Source organism: Lepisma saccharinum, chromosome 3 (genome assembly GCF_977018435.1).
Source record: "Lepisma saccharinum chromosome 3, izLepSacc3.1, whole genome shotgun sequence".
In the NCBI taxonomy this organism is placed as follows: Eukaryota; Metazoa; Arthropoda; class Insecta; order Zygentoma; family Lepismatidae; genus Lepisma; species Lepisma saccharinum.
Window position 1 is genome coordinate 58,619,271 of NC_139231.1, and position 17,064 is coordinate 58,636,334.

The following is a 17,064-nucleotide window of genomic DNA, read 5'->3' on the forward strand; positions in this document are numbered from 1 at the left end:
TTTTAATCCATAATTTGTCTACATTTCCATCCTCCCTGTTCAATTTATTACTTCTATCTTTACAAATATATGCCGCTTCATAAACATTTCTTGGCGTGGTGCTATGCACAGGGGAGCACTTTACCTTTTTTTTTACCTATTGGTTTATTTTCAATTTTGAGCACCTCTCTTTTCCTGATTCCATGCCCTTCTTCAATTACATGATCAGATAGCCCCATTCTTGGAGCTCCCTCTCTAATATCTTTATCATGCTCTCCCCATCTAATCTTCTTACTCCTTCCAGTTTGCCCTACATATTCCTTATTACATTCACATTTTATTTTATACACCCCTTTTTCATTTCCCCCCCTCTTCCTTCCCATCCTTTCCATCCATTTTATATTCAGTAATGTTTTTTGATTGTTTTTGGTGCTCTCATTCCACATTTGATTCCATATTCCTTGGCCACCTTTTCTATTTTCTCCGAAGCTCCTTTGAAATACGGGATCCCTGTGTATTTATACTTTATCTTTTCCCATTCTCTTCCTCAACACTTTCCTCTCTTATCATATCATTACTCTTTTCTTTTTCCCCCTCTGTCACAAATCCTATGAGCATCCCTTTGTAGTTTCCTCAAATCGATCTCCTTGTACCCGTTCTTTTGTCCCACATCCATGATACATTTCTCTCCTTCCCTTAATTCTTCCCTGTGACTACATAGCCTTATTGCCCTTATGAAAAAGTTGAGAAACACATTATTCTTAGTTCTCGTTGCATGTTCCGATTTGTTATGAATATACACATCACCTGCTAATGTTTTGTGGTATACCCCTGTCCTAATTTCCTTTCCGGTGTTTATAATCCGTAGGTAAAAAAAACTTAATTTCTCCCTTCTTTGTTTCTTCCTTAGTAAAACTAATCCTATCATCTTGTTCTCCTATAATCTCAAACATTCTTTTAAGGTTCTTCTCGTCCCCTATAATCAATGTATCATCTACATACCTCCCAAAGTATTTAATACCACCCCTTGTCTGTTCCAAGGCAGTTTTTTCAATATAATGCATGAAAATCCCGGATACAATTCCCGAGACAGGGTTCCCCATAGCTAATCCCTTCTTCTGCAAATAGATCTTGTCATTAAAACTAAAATAATTGTACCCTAAGCACAAGTGAAACAATCTTATGTATTCCCAGGCTACAATGACACTGACCCCTTTTTCCATTAACCATCTCATTAAGCAGTCTGCAGCTCTGTCCCTAGGGACACTGGGGTATAGGTTAACAACATCAAAACCCATTATTCTATGTTCCTTAGTTATTTCAAGTGTTTTTTTTATTTCCTTCTTCACGTTCCACAAATTCCTTATGCTATATTCTGTATTTTCCCCAACCTCTCTAATGTTAGACAAAAGCATTTTGGCTAAATGGTACCCTGGGTGTGAGTACATAGGTATGATGTGTCTTAGATGGGTGTGCTCCTTGTGGGTTTTTGGAATTCCAAAGGCCACTGGTATACTCTTTTTTGCAATTCTCAATTAATTTCTTTTTCTCGGTTCGGGCCAAAGTAATACTAGTTTAAACCCCATTCTTGACCTCCCTTTTAATTTTACATATAGGGTTTCGATCCACCACCTGATAATCATTACCATCGAAACACTCCTCCATTTTTCTTTTATATTCCTTCTTGTCCGTAACGACCATTTTGTTTTCCTTATCCGATCTTATCAGAAATACGTTATTTTCTTTAACCCATTTTTTAACATTACTTAACTTTCTCTTATACTCCTTGTGCATATTTTCCCCTTCCCTTCCTCCTTTTCTACTTTCTTTAATCATAACCATTTCCTTCCTAATCTGATTTTCGATGATGTCCTGTATTTTTTGTTTTACCTCCCTTCTATCATCACCATTGTCCACCATAGCCCCTATCCCTTCGGCCGCTATTATAAATTCCTCCTTTATGATCTTTTCTTCCCTAATGGCGAATTTTTGCCCTTTACTCATGATTTCTTTTTAAGTCCGTAGGGAGATCAAGATCTGTTAGATTTAACACATTATCCTCATTTCTCACTTTTTTTACTCCCCAGCTCCCATTTGAGTATTTGCTTCCTTTTGCATCCCTTCCAATCCTGGCTAACTTGTTTTGAATTATGATCCTATGTTTTTAGCAGCTTCGACATATTTGTGGTGCCTTTCTTTTTCATTTACAAACCCATTCTCGTTTCATTCCCTTTAGCACTTAAGGGTCGATATCCCCATTTTAGGAACCCCGGAATTTTACCCAACCTCCTACTTTCTTTGAGAAACCTATCCTGTTTATAGTTGAATTTAATACAGAATATAGCATAAAGAATTTGTGGGAGGTGAAGAAGGAAATAAAAAAACTCGAAATAACTAAGGAAGATAGAATAATGAGTTTTGAGGTCATTAACCTATACCCCAGTGTCTCTAGAGACAGAGCTGCAGACTGCTTAATGAGATGGTTAATGGAAAAAGGGGTCAGTGTCATTGTAGCCTGGGAATACGTAAGATGGTTTCACTTGTGCTCAGGGTACAATTATTTTAGTTTTAATGACAATATATATTTGCAGAAGGAGGGATTAGCGATGAGGAACCCTGTCTCGGGAATTGTATCCGGGATTTTCATGCATTATATCGAAAAAACTGCCTTGGAACAAACAAGAGGTGGTATTAAATACTTTGGGAGGTATGTAGATGATACATTGATTATAGGGGACGAGAAGAACCTTAAAAGAATGTTTGAGATTATAGGAGAACAAGATGATAGGATTAGTTTTACTAAGGAAGAAACAAAGAAGGGAGAAATTAAGTTTTTTTTACCTACGGATTATAAACACCGGAAAGGAAATTAGGACAGGGGTATACCACAAAACATTAGCAGGTGACCTGCATATTCATAACAAATCGGAACATGCAACGAGAACTAAGAATAATGTGTTTCTCAACTTTCGCCGTGTCCGAAAGGTGCAAGACCGTACTTCAAGTGAGCAACCTCCGAGTATGGTCTTGGAGTGTGGTCTTCAAGTTGTGGACTGGAAGTGCTGTCTTTCGAATTGCACTTCGACTACAGCGCCAAGTACGACCAGTAGATAAAACTCAGTACTCGTTGTTTTCCTCGCCGTTTAAACACTTGTTTTTTCACAATAGAAATCACATAGCATTTTCAAATGCTCGTACACATACATTTCCACACTTTAGAAGAACTATAACCAACAACTTGCTGGTCAATAACGTATATCTACCTGTGCTGCTCGCTTTCTACCTCCGTGATTTTAAACAAATCAACGAGTGTGGAAACCACGTGACCTAGTCACCAACCATCTGTACTGTATGCTGTGTACTTGCGTACTTCTGTTCTTGACGCTTTCGAACTGTACTAGGTGACGTGTGTTTCTCAACTTTTTCATAAGGGCAATAAGGCTATGTAGTCACAGGGAAGAATTAAGGGAAGAGAAATGTATCATGGATGTGGGACAAAAGAACGGGTACAAGGAGATCGATTTGAGGAAACTACAAAGGGATGCTCATAGGATTTGTGACAGAGGGGAAAAAGAAAAGAGTAATGATATGATAAGAGAGGAAAGTGTTGAGGAAGAGAATGGGAAAAGATAAAGTATAAATACACAGGGATCCCGTATTTCAAAGGAGCTTCGGAGAAAATAGAAAAGGTGGCCAAGGAATATGGAATCAAATGTGGAATGAGAGCACCAAAAACAATCAAAAAACATTACTGAATATAAAAAGGATGGAAAGGATGGGAAGGAAGAGGGGGGGAAATGAAAAAGGGGTGTATAAAATAAAATGTGAATGTAATAAGGAATATGTAGGGCAAACTGGAAGGAGTATGAAGATTAGATGGAGAGAGCATGATAAAGATATTAGAGAGGGAGCTCCAAGAATGGGGCTATCTGATCATGTAATTGAAGAAGGGCATGGAATCAGGAAAAGAGAGGTGCTCAAAATTGAAAATAAACCAATAGGTAGAAATGTGTATGAAGCGGCATATATTTGTAAAGATAGAAGTAATAAATTGAACAGGGAGGATGGAAATGTAGACAAATTATGGATTAAAATGGTGTAGCGGTAGGGGAGGGGGAATGAAGAGGGTAGAGCAGTCAGGGGTGGAAGTCTGGCAACTTCCAGCATTCAGAGAGAAGCTAAATCAGTTACCATGTAGACAACGTTGCTTGAGGTGTGGTTTTAGCGTGTAATGGGAGACATGTTTTTATGGTCGCTTTTAGGTTTGAGGTTCATGCTTGGCAATGTGAGAAAGTGAGTTTTTATGCACACAAAGGACAGTTTTAACAAATACCTTTTTTAACCATGATCTTTTACTATCACCTTATTCCTTGTTCTTTTGTGTAAATTGACGTAGGCATGAAGTAATTCCGAATGCTAAGAAGTGCACCTGAGGAAGAGACCAGTTGCATCTCGAAACGTTGAGCTTTCAATAAAACATATACTCACAAATCGTAAGTAATCATTTTTATAGTATTTTTTTTAAAATATTTATATTGTACTTAATGTACATAGAAATGGACTCTTGATAGAAACTGGCAATAGTCAGTTAGCTACCAGCTACAGCACACTAACGTATTTATAGAGCCAGCGTGAATATCCTGCGAGCTAGGCAAAATACAGATTTTTAATCAAATTTTCTCCAATATTGAACAACAAAAGTTGATTTTGTGACTAAACAACAGTTATTTAAATAAATACATCTTCAAGCTTTTCTGGTGGTTTTCAGGTTCATTGCAGATAGGCTTCCTTGTCTTTCAGAGTGGAACTCATCTGGATGATATATCTACGGTGACTACCTATCCTGATTTTCACAGGACAGTGTTTTAAAGCCATGTCCTGTAGTCTTCAATACAATTCAAAAAAAGTGGAAGACTTCATTTCAATCAACAATTTCCTGCAAAACATGCTGTTGAATGAGACCAAATGCTTGCTGACTATGCAAGGAATATTCTTTTCACATTTTCGGAAAGTTTCCATAAATAAAATTTGAACAACCAACAAGTCTAAATTAAATATAGAAACATTTAGGCACTTGATAATCACAAAATGAAATTTTGCACATATTCTGAATTTTATGATTTGGCTTTGAAAAACAGTTATTTGCCATGATGAGCAATTAATTGTCTTATAGAGTATTATTGAATGTATGGTTCTCATGTACTTGTGATATATTTATTGTTCGGTTCCTAAGCAAGTAAAATTTAGTTAATTTTTAACAATAAGAGAATTTCCTTTCCTTTTGAGCTGTTCATAAGAGCGTAAAATATACAATTTTACTGTTATGTGTGTGTGTACCTAGAATGAAGGTCGGGGAAGGAAGCAGTTTTTGTGTTTGATGTCTTGCTTTTTGTTTCTGGAGATCTGGTCATCCTAAATCTCTTAACCAATTTAAATATTCTGATTGGCCGACCCTCATAGCAGTGTGGTTAGCGCAGCATGCTACAATACCAGGGGTCCTTGGTTCGAATCCTTTGTTCGCACAATACTGGTCAACACAGATATTTTCTTTTCATATTTCAGTTTCCACAGAGTTTATAATAGTCAATTTTCTTTCACACACATCTATGAAGGATCCACTGCCTATAGCAAATAGCTGATATTCAATTTCATCTACATATTTTGAAGCAGGCCAGGTGTAATTGCAGTCCTAGATTATTGTAACTAGGAGAAAATGCCCTCGGTATATGAAAAAAAAATAATAACAAAAAACACTTGGAAATTAAGGATTCTGAATTTCACTATCAATATCTAGCAACTACTTCTACTCTTACTATCTCCTACTATATTTTCCCAAATGTTTAGTTAATGTAACTTAATGATAAGCAATAGGAAGCATTAGTATCTTACTGATGAGGCTATCAAATGAATGGATTTCTCCCATTCGAGATACTTGCTGCAAAAGAGTATGCCATGTACTACTGTTTAACAACTTCTGTGTCATAACCTGCCTTGACAAGGAAACAGCTACTTCGTGTCCTATCAACAAAATAATAGGTTCATTGAAAACAGAAGACACATTATTTTGATTTTTTCCATCAGCTATCATTTCTTTGCCCTTTTCGTGGTTCCTAATATTCCTTTTGCAACCTCTGCTTAAACTTCTGAAAGAAAATAATTTGCACAAGTGCATTTAATAATTACATATTGCCATTTATCTCCAGATATTATCTGCATTGCATCATAAAGAAGAAAGAGTCTTATAAATAAAATGATACTCCACTCAAGGTAATATTGGATCTGAAGTTTACATTTCTCGATCAGCCAAAAACCTTAGTAGCAACCATGTGTAGTACTGGAGACAGTGTGTACATCTGTCACATACATTATTTTCACTTTTAAGAAGGGATAGTGTACCCTCAGCATACCAGCACATTCCTTTATTTCCTTACAAAAGTAGTTATTACTAGTCTAGGAAAAATAAAAATAATATCTTAATGAAACTGAAAAAATCTTTCATCTCACTGGGAAATCAGTATGTATACCACAAGAATGCAAACAAACAAAAAAGAAAATCACAAATTGTAGTCACAAACTCATAAAATACTGACTTTATTTATGAATTCATCCTTCACAGAATGAAAATCATGATAGCAATAAAGTACTTAGCTGCAAAGTTATTATAATCACTGATAATTATCAAAGTTTTGTTGATTTTGGTGTCACACTCAAGACGGACACAAGGATTGAAGAAACGTATGCCATTAGGCATTTCCCACCCGAACTCAACATCAACAATCCAGAAGTACCTGACAACAGACAGCTGCCATCAGTGCACTTACTGGTTCACAGCAAAACAATGCAGACTGAAAACAGACCAAGCTGTAACGCAACACATTTCTGAGTAGATGGTGGCAATGGCTACAGAAATAAATAGAACTTCGAGAGATCCATTTTACGGATAAGTAAATTCTTTATTCCAGTATATTACTTAAAAAAAATACAGACAAGATAAAAAAAACTGACATTACTGACCATTTCCCACCCTTGTAAAATTAATGTGAATTGAAATAGCCCATTCAAAGCTTTGGGAATTTGCTTAAATTAAAAATATGATTGCATTTGATTAATAATCTTAATTGGTACTCTAAAAGGGTGGCATAAATTTTTCTTACAATTGTACCTACTTATTGGACTCTGGCTGCGCCTTCCTTCCTATATCCGAGACAGTGATCTTGCTTTGTGGCTTCCTGCTTTGTTTCTTTTCATGTTTTGCCAATTGACCTCTGTGCCTCTGTGACCTCCTCAACACCTGAAAACAGTGGAAAACAGCATTTTAACTTTCATGTCCCCATGCTGAAGAATTTCTCTGTAATATCTTAAGCCAATCTTTGTTGCTTGGCAGGGAAATCAGAGGATGTAAGATGGAAGGAAAGTGGAACAAAAAAAAATTGTAACCTTCAATGAAGGAACCATGGTGGCATTCAACTGAGGAAAACTGCCAGGTTATGGTGACTATGAAATTTGCCTACATCCTTACAACAGACATTCTTAACTTGTGCTCCTGGAGCCTAAGGAGGCACCCATGGCCTCTCAAAGGGTAGGGGGCTGCAAATGCTTGAAGAATTGTTATGAACTTGTTGAGATGGTTCATGAGAAATATACTGTTAATTATTAAATATATGATTTTAAAAATTAATACGTATGTTCCACAACTCCCACAACTAAAAATGTGATCATAATTTTTTATCATTTTTATTAATATTAGAGATTGTTCATAATACAAAACTTCGTAATAAAAAAAAAATCACATATCCAGGTCATGAAGGGAAAATCCCTTATGAATTCTGGGCTAACATTATAAGACTTTGTACCTATCAGAGTGTTCTGAAGGTATTGATGCCTATTGTAATGGCATACTTTTGCAGAATGTAATTTCCTGCAAGTACAAACAGAAACTGTTTGGTTGAACATATAGTAAGAAATCAGAAGACAAGTTTCAGCAATTAAGACTGATATAATGAGACCTGTAAGTAAAGTAATTAGGCCATAATTAACTAGCATTGTTGTTAATAAATATTTGATGCACTTGACGAGTAGCCAGTTTGAACTGTTTTGCCACAGGCACTTTGTTGATTGATTTGCTTTATTTTACTTCACTTCTTGTGCTACTTTTGGCTAATTTGCGAAGATGGGGATGACATGATGAAATTGATGAATGGACACTCACAAACATCCATGCCCAGCCAGGATATGAACCCGGGACCCCTGGCATCGTAGCACGATGTGCCAACCACTCTGCCACAGGGGCCGGCACCCAGGCACTTTGTGAGCTGCTTGTAATTTGTCTACTGCACCGTGTGGCAACAGATGGTTATTAGCAGCTGCAGGACCAGAATCCAAATACGATCCTCCTGCCCACTGCCAGTGTTTAATTCATGCTGAAAGATTATAGTGGCAGCTGCCTCTTAAATTTTGGTGTCGATCGGCAAGGAGCTACCTGCCTGGGTGAAATGAAACTTTGGCACAATCTAAGAGGCAAGACTCTTTCAATCTTACACTTTTTAATGTTTCTTGTTCTACTACTACTGAGTGAGTTAAGACTTACCTACTTACTTACTGTCTCTTCAAGTCTCTTGAAAAGTATATGGCCTTGATGAATGCATGCCACCAGTTTATGTTCTTTACCATGTGTTTAACATCCATCCAGCTCCTCCTTGGTGGTTTGAATCAAAAAACGTTATTGCTATACTTTGGCTATTTTGTCTCAATGTCTCTATCAGTTTCCATTTCCTGTATTTGATTTCTCATGTACTGCCACTTAATTTGTTTTTCTTGTTTCTGAGATGAATTTTAAAAATGTCTATGGAAGTATAAGGTATGCCCAAATGAAAAGGACCTTTGCCGTAGCGGCGTTGTATCTAATCGAAGAAGGTAAATATGATTGCCGATAGATGGCGCGGTGTTTGTCCCAGTTTGCAGGTGTAGCGAACGACTTCGCCTGCTGTTTCCTCAGTTGGCGAGAGTGGTTTTGCGCAGATGTGGATTGAAAAAAACAAGCTAACAAAACAAAAAACAAAAAGACTTTTCTAGGGTTTCCTACATGAACAAGAACCTCACATTATACATTAGTCAGGGTGTGATGCCAAAGGACTTAAAATGCAAAAAATTATGAAACGTCATAATAGTTTGTTAAAACTAAAAAAACAATTAAAATTCTTCACTTACAACTTCATGTGTGCTTTCATCCTCTTGACGTGCATCTTCGTCACTCTCTTCAGTGACATTCATATCTAAACACTCGGCATTGTGATCCTCATCATACACCAATCTTCCCTGCAAAGGAAATGTTAAAATTAATTACATTCTAACATTGTATGTAACAAATTCATTTCCTTAACCGTTTCACTGCTGAATATACCCAGTATTACAATAAATACTGTCACAGCTTTGGAAGATGCTTCCACAACTAGTGTTCAAAGTCAACAACTCACCCTCACCAGTGAGAATGAGCATGTGAGTCATTGCTTGTTGAGCTACGGCAGTGATAAAACATTTGTGTTTAGCTTCCATGATGGAATGATTATGAAAACCATGTGGCTGTTATGGTACTCCATAAGCTAGAGAAGCCAGTGGGTGAAATTTTCAAAACTCTCCAGAAGCTTCGAATCTCCAAGAGGTTCGTGTATCGTACTATATGAAGTTTCACTGACACTGGAACAGTGAACGACTAGGCCAGGCAGAGACAGCCGTGAACCATGAGGACTGTCCAACTGGTGAAATCAGTAGGGGTGTGCGGGACAGAATCAGGATGGGAAATTTTTAAAATCTCAACATTCAGGATGGGTGTTCCAAATTTCCCGAAGCTCTGGAAATCTCGAATTCTACACATCATTTTCACCTTATGTGATTATTTTTGCATTTCTGGTACAAAAATTAACAATTTCCGATAAGTTTCAGATATTTACAATGCAAAAAATGTCAAGAATTAACGACTTTTTAAAATGACCATTTGGTATTTCCTGACTGACGGAAAGTCATTTCCCGAAGTCGGGACCGGGATGGGAAATTTTTTTCCCGATCCTGACTTTTTTGGATCCCGCACACCCCTAGAAATCAGTGGTGACTCCTATGCACAGAAATCCTGTATGGATACAATCAGTGATAACTTTTGAAGTAAACATTTTCAAAATGTCCATGTATCATCTGTTACAAAGTGACCTTGGACTGAAAGCTTACAAATTTTACTGCTAAGATGCTTTCAACATGCAAAATAACAGGGTGTATGCCATGAGTTTATGAGAAGCTAGTGCGAAGGCTCCAAGGGTGCAGAAGGGTCACCATTCTGCTTCAATAATGGTGGGTGGGGGTGAGTTATGCTTGCACCACTGCACTCCCTTTCATGGTCAGGAGTGAAGCTTTCAGCAGGATTCTGCACCAGCTCATAAAGCTTCAACAACCCAGGAGTGGTTTGAGACAATGGGCCCAACTTCATTTTCTCTCAGATTGGCCATCTGGCAGTCCAGACATCAACCCCCTGGACTACAAATTGGGGTCTGTGCTTCAAGATATGGTTTGCAAGAAGAAAGAAATTCAACTTTGAATTTAATACTTTTAAGCATTTGATTATTGAAAAACCTGAAAACACCACTTTTATTTTACTTTAAATCAAAAGTTGAACCTCAATTTACATTTTTCGTAAAATCTGGGAAAATTTAAAATCTTGGAAGGTAAAATTGGGGTTGCACTGTATAATCATATGGTGTGTATTAGTGCTGCAGTGAGCATTTTTTGCTCGAGTGGCAAATAGTTTGCACAGGCAACACTACATATCATACAAAATTGATAGGTCTTCCGCTCTAGCGAAAAATGCTCGAACGAGCGGAATACACTCAAGCTCTTGAACCCTATTAGTACACACATTTCCATCATTTGTCTATCATAGTGGGACCTCAAATATGGATCGTGAAGTAAAAGACGCAGTGAAATTGAAACTTAAGTGAACATAGTCATCATCTCCATGTTAAAATGCAGTTTTGTATACCTTACCAAGATATGTGAAAATTATGATTATGGGCAGAAACTACCTAAGCTGACATTTTAGGTTTCTACTATTATTGTCACATTAAAATGATGTTCGATTGCATGTAAGAACTGCATTTTTTCATTTCGCAGATGATGATTATCATTTTCGGTAAGTGAACAATGATGTACACGTACTTGTTGCACTGTGATATGGTAGTTGTAATTGCTTAGGTCTGTCAGCATGTGTATACATTTAATGTTTCAATCTGTAGATATTGCATACTTTCATAATATTGTATTTGAGTCTTACATAACAATATACGGAATTATGTTTTAGAATTGTAATTGCATAGAGTGGTTTCCTTCCACGTATGGCTTTTACATTGACAATGCAGCTTATTAGGTTCTGAAATACGGTACGTGTCAATCATTCCACTATGAGTGTGGCACGCTCTAGCATAGCACGCACGAGCATGGGAGACTCGAACGAGTTTGAGTGAGCGAAAGTAGTCCCATGCAGCACACTAGTGTGGTATATTTTAAAAGCTTGAGTGTTTAATAAAAATGTGAATATGAGAAATACTGTATATATTTTAATTACAGCACAATAACATAAATAAAAAAAACTGCAATTGCAGAATGAAATTTCAAGCAAGTTATACCATGATTTTTTTCTGTCATATATATTGTTGAAGGATAGTTTCCTTCTTTAGTAACAGGCTGAGATATTTCCTAAAGTGGGGTTGTGGTTTGTTTCTCTGTAACTATATGCTATGTGCTATATTTTGCCATATTCTGGGTATATATTCTTCTCTTATGAAATCTTGACCAGAATGACACTATCCTTTTTAGCAGGGATTGGATAAAAAATGTGGAAGACTAAACAAGATGCACACTGCAATTTTATCTCGCTGTAATATGTTGATGACACGTGGCATGAAATACTGCCTTTTCTTGAGTCAACTGAACTCAAATATCTGAGTTATCAACTAAAAGTGATATCTGAAGAGACACCTACCTCTCCATTGTAGGAAACAGATTTAGTCCTACACAGTGTCCGGAGTTTTTTGTCACTCTCAACACAGCATGTCACAAGTTCATGGCAAATATTCAGCTTTGCAAGACACGAAGAGCACACCTGCAGTGGGAGCCTGTCATGCGGAGCCACCTGAAATAATCGCAACAATTAATTTATCTCAACCTGAAATAATCGCAACAATTAATTTATCTCAATATTAAGCACAGCATGGCTATTGTGAGACAAAGCCTAATTTTAGATTCAGTTAACCTTAAACATAGAATTAGTATTATGGTTGTTGATATACATATTTCTTACCAATACATGGCAATTATTTAAAGTTTACAGTGTTGCATAATCTGTTTCTTGTCCATTCACACTGTAAGACAAGCTTGACAAGTCAACATTATTAAAAGTATTTTTTTGTAAAAAATTATATAATAATGCATAGCTAATGTTCTGTGCCATCATGAAACAAACATGTGTGTAATATATGAACACTTGCGTGTTTTATTTTTGACAGATATTACTGTCGACTCTGGAACATGTGTGTTGCTCAAGTGAAGAGATCTAAATGCAAAAGGGGAAAATAAGTAGAAAACATGTACACTCATGGCCACTTCCATATTGGAATGATCTCACTAAAAGTCAACAGTGTCTAAACACCCGGTTGTTTAGCTTTAGGGGATCGTAGATAGGCTATGTGAAAGCCAGATATTCAAAGCTTATTCGCAGCGATAGGTGCATTGTAAGAGAAATGGGGGGGGGGGAGGATACAGCTCTGAAGAGCAACATCAACACTCAAACAGCTAGGGGGCTAGCCCCATGAAATAAGAACACACACATTTTCAATGTAACACTTCACTTGACTGAACAGGCGGGGTGAGGAAAGACTTAGGAATGTTCATTTACCTGTAGCGCCGTTGGAAGTTCTGGACCCTGAGCGTACTCGGTTTCTCCCAAAACTGCCCTAATGTAATTCCGATTTCTAAATTATCACTTATTAAATGTAATTCTCTCCTTTTCCTTTGACTTAGATTATTTAGCAGCTCAGTTACGACGACTTAACTTCGATGTACAACAGAAAGTAATGAAGTGCAACTCTGGATCTCACTAGCAATTACTATATTCGGTGTAGATCTAAAAGCAACTAAGAGGCAAATAAGAACAAGATTTTCTCACGCGGACTCTTTATTCGGAATTTGAACATGTGATCGGTAAATCCATTGCCTGAGCGCATCCTTTGGCAACGGCGATTCTGATGAAAAATGCTGATTTTCATATTGTGCCAGCCTAATGTTGGAGTGATTAGCTTTTAAGAAGCTCTTTTCCAATGCTTCAGCGGGACCTCTTTTTATAACATGATTAGCTTACTTTTTTATGATGCCCGGGTCCTAGGTTCGACTCATGCCTGCGTGATACGATAGCACTGTTAACACCCAGAAATGTCAGTAAGTGACTGTACAAAACTACTTCATGGGTTTCAGATAAGTATCATCATCAACATTGAAATATTGTGTAAAACTACATTACATTAAAACAGTATCTACCCAAAATGAATTTGTATTTATATTTTACTTGTCCACATCACTTTTCTGGCTCTGTAGGACAATAGCATTGATGAGGATGAATAATAATGATGTTATGAAAGATACTCAGAAAAGAACAGACATGTACAGGAACCTGAACCAAGAATCTTCAGTTGCACGATGGTTAAAAAGGTAGCCAGAGTATGATGCTGATCAACGGTGGCCACCAATCTAGGACCGTGATAAAATTCCGATTTTCAAGTCAAAGTTTCCAAAAATTCAAGGCTACAAGCTGTTTTCTCTATTTCAGCCTTATGTATTACCACCTCTCACCCCCCACCCCCATACACGAATACAGAAAATTAACAATATAAAGGGTCTTTGTGATTCCAATGTATCCAAAATTTCTGATTCAATTCAATTAAACGGTATATGTATTTAAAATATTTAATTTAAGGTGCGGAGTTAACACTTTCCATTTTACATACTCAGACTGAAATACATCTAAAAACAAGTCACAAAAGTTACAGGATATACTAATCTACGGAAAATTGTTAACTGTATAAGAATTTCAAACTCAAGTTTACCTAATCAAATTCAAGATATTTTATCTTTCAATAAACTTCCGTCTGTCAGATAGATTCAAGTACAAAGTACACTGACAAAGTAAACAGATTGAGAGAATTCTGTTTCGTTTTCCATGCAGTTTTCTTTTCCTTCCTTGATAAAAATAAAAGCTAAACTGTGACATACTTGCCTCAGGGCATTTATAAATGTGTATAAAGTCAATTGGATTTGGATTAATAAAAGTTGCAATTTTTCACGTCTATGGAGAAATTATTCATGCGAGCCAAAAATTCACGTATAATTCCAGAAATTCAAGGAAATCCCGGTGAGTAGCCACCCTGTGATCACATCACCTCCACAAATTAGTGAGATTTTGATTGTGTGGAGACTTACCTCAACACCCCCTCCTCCTACCCATATTCCTTCATGGCATGTTACAATATGCAGGGGTAACTTTGCATTACCTTACCACCTCCATATCATAGATGGGGAATTGTTGTACAATAATAGTCAGTACTGACTATGATGATTTATTTTGTAAACAGCTGAGGCTGGTCATCAAGAACAAATGGCTTAGGGAGATAGATGGCTCAATACTTTCCAGATCTACCGTCATGACCGGATCTACGTCATGCACCCATTTACCATATTAGGAGTGCGAAAGAATAATTAATATCTGGAACCATATTTGATATACACATGCCAAACTTCTGGAATTTGACCAAATGCGTTATATCAAGAGTTTTTTGCAATTTCATTGAATTTGTTATTATGCATTTTGAGTCTGCATGTTTCCCTAAAATGTCAATTTTTGAAGTATCTAGTAAAAAATAGGCATTTGATTTATTCTACAGAGGTGCTAAAATAATCAAACTTCAAGTACACAAAATCTCAAGATTACATGTACAGTGGATTATGAATTGTATGGTGTTAAGTTCCCAGTTCGTGAAAATTGGAAGGAAAAACTACACTTTTCAGTGAATTTTTCATTATAGCAAGGAAACAAAGTTAAGAAAAATTTTCAGATAATGCTTATTAAAAAGTAGATACTTGAAGCTTTCCAATGAGGTATATTTGACTTCGTTCCTCCTACGGAGTACAATTTTACAAGCACGTAAACCGAGGGATAAATTTTTTTGTCACGGATTGTAGATCAGTTATATTATTCACATAAGAAACAAGGTACCAACCTACAACCTACTTTGAGTTGTTACAATTTTGGTACTCATTCAAACTGGAATTGACTTGCTCCTATGATTTTGTATTTCCTGCTGATGTATGAAATCAGTACTTACGACTTACCTTAATAGGAAGATATTTGTGAATCTTCTCTTCCACTTTCTGCTCTGCACCATCTTCCTTAAATATACACACAAACTTATCCGACTGACTCGCACAAATCCTGCAGAGTTTGTCTGCATTTGGGATTTCTCCTAATTCATCAGGCTCCATAATATCCACATCTTCTTCCATGTCGCTTCCATCTTCTGCCACAAATTCCATGGAATCATTCTGACTGTTTGAAATGGAAAATGTGATGACATCTTCCGAGGTCAGGTCAGAGGTAAGAGGCTGGTCGATTTCTTCTATCTTGCAGGCCGGGAAAATGTCCTGGTTTATTGACAAAATGTATTCTTCACTATCCGTAGCACAACCTGAATTGAACACTTCGTCATTATCATAATCTGTGAATAATAGAAGAAAACTTACGATTACACATAAAAAAAGCTGACCATTTGGGATGAAATTTTTAGGCAAGTACTGGGACACCCAACCAATAAGAACTGGTTTGTTATAAGCTGCTGCACACACTTGATGGTCATGACTAGACCTCGGATTTTAGGTTTTTAACCTATTTTTTGCTTTGCAGGTAAATAAGAAATAACAAGTTATATCAGCATTTCATTAAAAAACGAAATGACTGACGAAGTTTTATTGACGAAGTTTTATAGTGCCTAAAATAACCTATTTTGCTTGTTAGAACCCATTTTAGGTTTATGTGCCTAAATTAAATTTTTTTAGGTTTTCATATTTTTTTCTTTAGATTTTACCTACTATACAACACACTATAGCTGTACGCACACTTTTAAATCTGCTTCAATACAGTTTATTCATATCACAGTTGTGTTTTCCCATTATTTTTGTGGATGTTTCAATCTTAAATATCTCCTCCATGTATTAACCATGCCAAAATTATAAGACTGACTATTTAATTGTCTTGGCTGATTTCATTCAAATAGAAAACCGTATCCATCCTCCAAAATGTCTGGTTGCTATGAATCTAACAGTGCCCATGGACAAAACATTAGTGACCCCAATTTGGATCCCAACATACATATGTACAATATTTAAAAGAAAATTAATTGTCAAGCCATACTTAAGAAATGCCCTAAAATATTCAAGTCTTTTTTCTTAGTGTCCAAAATTGTAGGTTAGGCAAATATTTGAAAGTGGCATCAGAATTTGGAGCTACCTCAGAATATGAAAAATCAATTTTTCATCCACCATCTTCAAATACTTTCAACAAACACAAAATAAAATCATTTCCTGATTTCCTGGGTGTATCTAGTTGCAACATGAATTTCAGCTTAAAAACTCTAAATTTGCTACACACATCATGGTCTCAAAATGTCGACTTTCCCCCACCCTTCCTAAACCACACACTATATAATAGAGCTTTTATTAAAAACTTCAAGCTCAAGTAATGTCCTAACCTAGCGGAGACTTGGTCTTCTTAATCTACGAAAATCTAACCTCAAATATTAGCATAACTTAAAACTCTCGCAAGGCATGTTAAATCAGTCTGTCGTCCACCATCTTTAAACATGGTGACACACGTTTCTCAAATACATTCCTTTAAGTTATCTTGTAACTCTAAAAATTGCAACTCAAAAGCTTTACATTTATGACAAAATGTATTTTTGCAATTTTATCACCACTCCCCTCCTAAACTATGAAATATAATTT

General features: G+C 36.4%; 1 protein-coding gene across 2 annotated transcripts in view; it reads right to left on the bottom strand.

Annotated features, from left to right (window-relative positions):
* The window catches only part of LOC145985068 (uncharacterized), a 70,079-nt gene that overhangs the window by 44,566 nt on the left and 8,449 nt on the right, over window positions 1-17,064 (bottom strand). Inside the window, exons 3-7 of one of the 2 annotated variants that reach the window (XM_083118638.1) lie at window positions 15,400-15,782; window positions 12,002-12,151; window positions 9,187-9,294; window positions 7,146-7,270; window positions 5,970-6,122 (exon numbers count right to left, since the gene is read on the bottom strand). In XM_083118638.1, coding sequence (XP_082974764.1) covers window positions 5,970-6,122; window positions 7,146-7,270; window positions 9,187-9,294; window positions 12,002-12,151; window positions 15,400-15,782 — 919 coding nt within the window. The remainder of the gene's footprint in view (window positions 1-5,969; window positions 6,123-7,145; window positions 7,271-9,186; window positions 9,295-12,001; window positions 12,152-15,399; window positions 15,783-17,064) is intronic. The other variant, XM_083118639.1, reaches the window with a different exon arrangement.